This window comes from Medicago sativa, chromosome 2, assembly GCF_051527215.1.
Source record: "Medicago sativa cultivar Bolivia chromosome 2, Bolivia_mono, whole genome shotgun sequence".
NCBI classification, from domain to species: domain Eukaryota; kingdom Viridiplantae; phylum Streptophyta; class Magnoliopsida; order Fabales; family Fabaceae; genus Medicago; species Medicago sativa.
Genome location: NC_140750.1, coordinates 25,346,775 through 25,355,590, shown reverse-complemented (window position 1 = coordinate 25,355,590; position 8,816 = coordinate 25,346,775). Strand labels below are relative to the sequence as shown.

The following is an 8,816-nucleotide window of genomic DNA, read 5'->3' as shown; positions in this document are numbered from 1 at the left end:
GAAGTTTAAGTAAAGAAATCGACAACACAATCTCCAAAACATAATTTGTACATTTGATGTACTAACATGTGCACAAATGTCAGCATTCCCTTTAGATAAAACTCAATTAGGTCATGTAATTAGAATATAGTTAGAGTACATCATAATTCATTCAGCAATCAATAAATTTCTAATTCACACCATGTCATTTGACGCGGAGTCATTGACCAGCTAATTAATTGAACGGTTTGGATCTTTAATTTCTAGGAAGCCTGAATAGAAAGCACATAGTAGTACAACAAAAGCTATATACTATACCCATTTTTATTTATTTTATCCTTAGTGCTAACACGTGAGTAAATTCCATCACTATATATACTAGGCAAAGCAAAAGATACCAAATAAACCAACCACCTTAAATTTCTTTCAATCATCAAAGTATCATATTCTTAGTGTTTGTCTCCTTCAATTTCAACTTTAACAACCATGGAGAACATTGGTGCTGAGTACAACCCTTACCGGGAGACCAACATGTAGGTAACAATATCATTTAATTCACTTTGATTCAAGTATGAAGGTACAATTAGTGAAATTAAATTAATTATAATTAATATTGTTAATTAAGATATATGGTTGTGGTTGCAGTTGGGGATTGGATGAGGCTTTAACAGGGTATTATGATTCAAGCTCCGCGGATGGTGCAGCATCATCAGGAGTTTCATCTAAGAACATTGTCTCTGAGAGGAACAGGAGGAATAAGCTTAATGAAAGACTCCTTGCACTTAGAGCAGTGGTCCCAAACATTAGCAAGGTAAACATCACTAATTTTAGTGGTCCATTAATTAATAATTTTCACTACTCAATTTTTGGGTGCAATTTTGCTGTTGATTTTTTATTATTTGTTTGGATAAAATATAAGTACGAAAGTAAATGAATTTGGTTCATATTTAGACTATATATACATGTATTGTTTTGCTTATATTTTATTACAGATAGAGTAATTAATATTATGTGACACAGTGAATAAGTAATTTAATTTTTTAAACATGTTGTTAGAGGTTTGATTGATGTCTTTGACATCTATTGGAAAATTTCAACCATCATATGGTATAATTATTTGGAATGATTAGTCCATGACATCAATTTCTTTTTAATGATGGGTGGTGACTTTCTTTTTCCAGATGGATAAAGCTTCAATTATTAAGGATGCTATTGAGTACATACAAGTCTTGCATGAGCAAGAGAAGGTTATTCAAGCTGAGATAATGGAACTTGAATTTGGGATGCCTAATAATATTAATCCAAACTATGATTTTGATCAAGAGCTTCCTGTGTTGCTAAGGTCCAAGAAGAAGAGAACAAATCAGTTATATGATTCTATCAGTACAAGAAACTTTCCAATTGAAGTCCTTGAGGTAAATTGGCCCACTGTCTCTATCATCATCTCTTTCTGTTTCTTGAAATTTTTTAAGAATCAAAATGAACGAATACATTAAGAAATAGTATTCCCCAACTTAAAAAAAAAAAAAAAAAAGAGGAGATAGATAAATTATTATTATTAAATTGTTATCACTGAGCTCACAACTCATGGACAAACGACTCAAAAACAACTTAGTTCAAAAAAGAGAAAATCAAAGAGCACAAAACTATTTTTTTATAAGCAAACAATATTTAAATTAAAATAGTACAAACATACCCTAATTTTTATACTTTAAGAGTACCATAAACTTAATCTTAGATTCACACATCATTAATTTTAATAAAATAATTAAAGAAGAAGAAAATCATCACTAATTAAAGTGACACCGTAATGACCATCTTATAATTACTTTTAAAAGAATTTAAATTTTATTTGTTGTAAATTACAAAGTCGAATCTCATACCATTAAATTTCAAAAGATCTTTACATTATTTATAAAACGAACAATGATATTTAATTAAACACAAAAATAAGACATTGTATGAGGACCTGTGCAAAAATTTCCAATATAAATATTGATTTGATTAGAAGACAGAAAAAATAATTAAAAATAATGTAAATGAAATATAATTTCTCTAATAAAATAGATAGTGAGATAAAAAAAATAGATAGTGGGATTTTCAAACCATGCTTATAACCAATTTATAAATCACCACCTTAATAAGGTCTACCATTGGCACACCATCAGGTACCCTAATAGAGAAAATATATTAGCTTTATTTTTTAGGTTCATACCAAATCAGACTTTATCCACTTTTTTTTTTTAACAACCAACCCCCAACAACAAATATAGATTAAAGAAGAAATTGCAAGGCATCACCTCTCTCTTGTATTATTGATGCTAAAAAAATAAATGTGGGGTGTGATGGTTATAACTTTATAATTATCTTTGAATTTCTAAAGTAATTAATTATGAGTGTGTAATTAATTTGATATATGGTTGAGTGCAGCTTAGGGTTACACACATGGAAGAGAATATAATGGTAGTGAGCATGACATGTAACAAAAGGGCAGACACAACGGTAAAATTGTGTGAAGTTTTCGAATCTTTGAAGCTCAAAATTATTACTGCCAATATATCCTCTTTCTCAGGCAGGCTTTCGAAGACAGTCTTCATTGAGGTTACTTTCTATCCTTTAATTTCATTTCAGGAGTGGCTTGCAATACCATTTAATTTGCTTTATAGGTAGTGGAGATCAACCTTCATTTTCTCCTTCCTCAAATAATATAAAACAACAAAATTTAAATGTTATAACCAAACGATATTTTAGCCAAACATTTTTCTATTTTAGCCAAACAATTTTCTATTACAAGTTTTTTCTTACCAACACAAAAAGTTAAAAGCATATATCCGTCCCTATATTTAAACACCTTTTTGATTGAAAATTTGTCTCTAAATATAAACCCTCTTTCATATTACTTACTAGATGCATTTATTATTATTTTTTCTAAACACACCTCTAATACACATACAAACAAATGACAATTTGGTACTCCCTCCGTCCCAAATTGTATGTCGTTTTAGGGAAAAAAAATTGTCCCAAATTATATGTCGCTTTACAATACCAATGCAACATTAATGTTACTTTTCCTATTATAACCTTAACTATTTATTACTCTATCTTCTTTCAATTCTTTCATTTATCTCCCATATTATTTATTAAGGACAATTTTGTAAAACAACTCATAATATCTTTTTTCCACACAATATTAATTGCATTTCTTAATATGTGTGAAATGCTCAAAACGTCATACAATTTGGGACGGAGGGAGTAATATTAACACACAAATAGACACATTAATTGCACAAACAACTTTTCTTAAGAAATGTGAAAAATGTAATGAGTGCTTACATACATGACGGATGAAGTATATACAACATGAATATTAAAACTAAAATTTAGATAAATTTGGGGAGATATATCAAGGTGTATTCTTTTGGTGCAGTGCTCTATAGCTTCCAAATAGAACTCCATTAGTTTTTGTAAACTTTGGTGTTATTTTACCTTCTCAAGCATATTTCATAGAAGAAGAAGATAGGGTGTACTATGGATTCTAAGCTAGCTATTAATAAAATTTCTACTTATCCAAAAATAGATAAATTCAGATAGAATAGAGATTATAAAATTCTAACAAAAAATGTAAATTTAAATGAATTATATATGGAATGAATCAAAATCGAAAAGAGTGGATGGTAGTTTGTGTTGGTTTTCCCACTGGTGATACATGAATTAGGGTTACCTTGTATTCATTAGAGGGGACATAAAAACCAATAATTAGGAAACGTGTTTCTCATTCTTGTGTTACCTTATTTATTTCGGCATGACCAAGACCTTAACGCGTGGTGTAATTTTGTTTTTTCACACACGTTCTTGTTTTCCTTCTTCCTCTTTTTTTTTTTTTTTTTTGAATGGCGTTTTTCTTCTTCATCTAATGATGGCAAAATGTCAGGTTAAGTACAATTATTGCAAGCCACTCCTTTCTCACATCACCCACACCAAAATGGCAAAATCCTTGTCATAGCTGCGTATATAAAAAAAAGTTTAAGTGAATAGTGGTTCAGGACTCATTAGGGTTAGGTCTGATTTCAAGGCAGAACTAATGACAAGGATTTTAACGAAACACACTACTTTATTACATGATTTTAACAAAGTCGTTCCTAGAGTTTTACGGGCCTTAGGTATAATATGAAAAAGAGTCTTGTTAACGAGTGCCCCCGGGGCACTCTTTAAGCATTCTAAAATTAGTAATTATTCTTTTGAAAAGTCAACTGTTACAATTTTCAATGCATTCAATACACAACTTTTCATTAAAAATTTACTATTTAAAGTGTTTAAAGAGTGCCCCTTGGGCACTCGTTAACATTTCCCTATGAAAAAAGGGCCCTTACATAATACATCATAATTTTTTTTAGCTCATTGTTGTGTTTTTTTAACTCTTCATCTCGTTTTTTGTTATTTCGCTTTTTACTACCAAATAAATGTTTTTTAGACAACATCGGAAAATAAATTAAATACTCTATATACACCAAAACAAAATAAAATATCGTAGAAGTAGAGAAAAATAGCACATGCCAAGTAGACTGAAATTTTAGCACCCCATTTTCAACTAAAATAGAATTTGCTTTGTTATGAAAATTATCCCAATTTCTTGGATAATAAATATCGTCGATATTTTTAATATTAGTGAAGCACATTATTAGGAACAAAGGACCCAAAAAAATATCACCAATTTCTTCGATAATAAATTTTCGAGCATATTATTAAAAACAACCAAATTTTTTTTATAGAAGTTTGGGCCTTTTCAGAGAAGTTTGCTATATATACCCCCAAAAATCCAAATATTTCTATATACACGCCTAACCTTAAAAAAATTTGTGGGTCCCTTACCGACAAGGGCCCTAGGCCGTGGCACTCGCGGCCTATGCCCTAGGGCCGGCCCTGGATTTTAAAGAAACACGCTATTTTATTACATGTTTTCAGTTAAATTGTGTTATTGAAAATAGTACCCATGAGTTAATTTTCTATGTTTTTAACGAAACACACTACTTATAGTAATGAAGAAAGAACTAATGGTTATTTACATATTTAATTTAACCTAACCTTAAATATTAAATTTAATTGAGTTTTTCTAATGTGTGCATAATTATTGGACACAATAAGAATCATTTATACTGTATTTTCCTTTTAACAAAATAGGTAATAACAGCCACACCAACATTAAATTAAAGATTTATAGCAACCAAATCAATTAATAGAGATTTTCTGATTTAAGAATTCAATATAAAACCATAACCTGATGGATTCTTCATGCTAAATACTAGCATTAACTAGCGCCAAAAACTAAAAGCTTTCTTCTAGAATGTGATATTTCCACATTCATATTTATTGTTTTTTTGTTTTTGTTTCTTTTGTCCAATTTTATATTTCTCAGGTGCATCGCGTTTGCGTGTCGTTATAGCTCTTTTAATATCTCATTGTATAATAGAGCTGTCACATAATACTCTTATGTGTAAGATATTGTTAATTGTTTTTTTAAATCAAAAATGGAATATATAAACAATGACGGAGGAACCTCCTTAGCATAAGGTGTACTAAAAAGACCACTCCTAGTTACAAACAATCATTCAAGTAATTACAAAATCAAAGGTCAGCCGATACCCATGCATAACAACGGGTCTGACCATCATCTCTGACAACCATACACAAAAGTGGCTTTATTACCTTCAGCCACCAATAAGAATGATACTTAACTTTATCTAAAAGCTTTGTAATGGGAGTTTGAACATTTTTAAATAACATGTTATTTCGTTCATTCCAAACTAACCAAACACAAAGTAGCCACAATAGTTGGAGAAAAGATCGTCGAGCCTTCGAACCACGTAAATAATTAGTGAACTGAATGAAATGAGCACAAAGACTCTGAGGAACTGCTCCTGAAACACCAATCCAAGACCTGACATGCTGTCCTAAAGAGCCAAAAATGTCGCAGTGAAGAAACAAAATGAGATGCAGATTCGGCCTACCCACACCCCGCCATACACAAGCCAGCCTCGGCTGAAATGATGCCGCAGTTCAATAAGTTGACTTTAGTCGGCAGCCTGTCACAGAGCAATCGCCAAACAAGAATAAGATATTGTTAATTAATTAATGACAACCCTGAAAATGTGTTTATTAATTGATATGTCCCACTCTGAGTGGAACCACTTAATTATTATTAAAAAAATACTATAACCAAAACAAATATTACATAAATTTTACAAAATTAACATTATTTAGTATAGGTGTATTCATCGTTATAACAACAAAATTACCTATAATTTAAAATGAAACATATTGACTTAGGCGTGCTTGATAGTATCGACAATAGAACTACATATTTTAGTATTTAAATGAGTCATGCATACACGTATTATTTATTTATAATTTTGTGCCAAAAAAAATAGTACTTAATAATTTATTCTCTCTACGATCTCCTTTTTATTCCTTCTGATGGAGGTATCTATTTGGTTCAAGGATTCAGAGGCTAAGTAACTCCATTGTGGTTTCCCTCAAAAAAAAAAAAAAACTCCATTGTGGATGGTCTTAGCCTTCTCTCTAGAACAATTATTTTTTCCAAATTGGTTACTGCGGGAATGAGAGAGTATATACCAGTCCATATTTTTTAGTTAAATAAAAGAATAAGTATTATTTGAACAAAAAAAAAACCAATAAGTATTATAACATATCATGGATATGGATAGCTAGAAAACAAAGAAACAAATACCTCATTATGTACCCTAAAAAAAAAGTACCTCATAATTTGTCATTGTAATAAACAATTCTAATAATCTATAGTTTGTATGCAATTTTTTAATGTAAAATATATCTAGCTTGACGTGGCTTTATACAATCAACATTTTTTTTTTAATTCAAAATTAGGGAAGGGGGAAACAAAACAACATTTGCAAAAAAAAAAAAAAAAAAAAACAGAGAGAGGCATCATGTTTCTTACTAACATGTGCATTTTGTGTTGCTTTGCTTTTATCCTTTTTTTCAGGCAAATGAGGAAGATAAAGATCTATTGCAAATGAAGATCCAAACAGCCATTGCAACTCTTAATGACCCTCTAAGCCCTATGAGCATCTAATGAAGTGCTTATTTATATTCATCATTTTCAAGCCACTATAGTATATAAGTTTAGGATTGAGGAACCGTGGCTTTCATATTTTCATAGCAGTTAATCATCATTAGTTTCTTCTTCCTACTCAATTTTCCAATTATTAAGGAGTTTTGTTATCTGGAAAAGTTCCAATTATTAAGGAGTTTTGTTATCTCGAAAAGTTTGCAAGTTTTCTTCTCTTTTCATCCATTTATGACTTAACATGTTATGTTTAATGCAATTAAAGTTCATTTTAAACAATTGTGGTTCTATATCAATGTGGGTGTTACGTAATTTACCTTTAAAGTCGATGTTTTAAAAATCAGATCGGAGATCAAACCAGTGAGACGCTCAGATTATGGCTCAATCGGTTCATTCAGTTGAACCGTGGTTGAACCGGATAATCTATAAATTAATAATTAAATACATTATAGAGCTAAATCTCAAACAAAAAATATAAATCGTTATTAATTTAATAATGGGTTAAATATGTTTTTGGTTCCTATAAACATACTAATTTTTCATTTTAGTCCCTCTAAATCTAAAATTTTCCTTCAACTTTTAATCCCTATAAAATTTTCAATCACTACTTTTGGTCCCTATATTTAAATTAATTTTTGTATTTTTTAATGAAATTGTGCAAAAATGTGTAGAATATTGTAAAAAAATAATTCTAAAAAAATTAGAATAAAAATTTAAAACCCTAATTGTTTATAAACCAATACGAAATCCGGACGCTTTCAAAATGTGATTTTTGGTGTTTTCTTTGATGTCAAAGGTCTCTGTTGATCGTTATATAACCCCCGCATAAGCTGCAAAACAATTGCATAGGTTATATGAACGGTCAATAATGACTATGACACCACAAACACTCCTAAAACACTAATTTTTTTTTGGCTTAATTGCATGTTTGGTCCCTTATGTTTATTTTAGTTTTCAAGTTGGTGATGTAAGATTTTTCCTACATGTCATATAACTATGTACACGTGAGTATATATAGGATCGTTTCCACAGGGAGTTAGGTTTATTATAAGCATTTTCGCAATAGTTCACATTAAGGGTTTGGATATAATTTGTTTGTTTGTAACACTATATCCATAGATTACAAAAGTAAAAACGAGAGGGTATCGAACTATTTCGCTTGCGGTATAAGATAACGAGCAAGCATAACAGCAGCAATCTCTCAATCGATTAACAGATTCTAGCTTTATAACCAATATTATTACAATCATTTCTACAATATCCTTCGTGTCCAAAGCGACATCGTTATTTCCAAGTTAGCGTTTAAACATTCGTGTCCAAATTCCTTAAATGATAACAAAGTCGATCGGATAACTTAATCGACCGTGTCCAGCCTGATTAAGTATCCGAAAGCATTAAAAGCTTGATTAAAAGTAATTATCAAAGGTTTTCAAACTTGTCAAGAGTGATATAACATAAGATAGATTGTTATTCTAGTTCTAGATTCAAGAGTTTGTGTCCAAATCATCTTGAATCTCTTTGAAAACATTAAAAGCAAGAATAACAACAATATTGAATCATTAAGCTAGAACCTTATATATTAAAAGATCAAAAGATTACATAATAGCTTGATAGTTACCTCAATACTACAAAGAAGGTGATAGTTACACATAGACATGTAAACTAATGCAAGGAATGAAGGAAAGATGAAGATTCCATGCCAAGATCCTTGATGTCTCAATGAATCTAGGGTTGA

The 8,816-nt window shown here is 30.2% G+C and overlaps 1 protein-coding gene across 1 annotated transcript; it reads left to right on the top strand.

The window, feature by feature from the left end:
- Window positions 1-356: 356 nt before the first annotated feature.
- On the top strand, window positions 357-7,280 carry LOC146945774 (transcription factor bHLH35-like). Its single transcript, XM_085744047.1, has 5 exons — window positions 357-512; window positions 625-790; window positions 1,161-1,394; window positions 2,410-2,580; window positions 6,998-7,280. The coding sequence occupies exons 1-5, from the start codon at window positions 466-468 to the stop codon at window positions 7,085-7,087; spliced, it is 708 nt and encodes a 235-aa protein (XP_085600173.1). The 5' UTR covers window positions 357-465; the 3' UTR covers window positions 7,088-7,280.
- The last annotated feature ends 1,536 nt before the right edge of the window (window positions 7,281-8,816 follow it).

What these genes read in the sequence shown, in the direction of transcription:
- LOC146945774 (XM_085744047.1), top strand. Translation starts at nt 466, where the DNA reads ATGGAGAACATTGGTGCTGAGTACAACCCTTACCGGGAGACCAACAT. An exon ending in CCTTACCGGGAGACCAACAT is followed by an intron (nt 513 to 624) that starts GTAGGTAACAAT and finishes TTGTGGTTGCAG; the next exon opens with TTGGGGATTGGATGAGGCTT. An exon ending in TGGTCCCAAACATTAGCAAG is followed by an intron (nt 791 to 1,160) that starts GTAAACATCACT and finishes TTCTTTTTCCAG; the next exon opens with ATGGATAAAGCTTCAATTAT.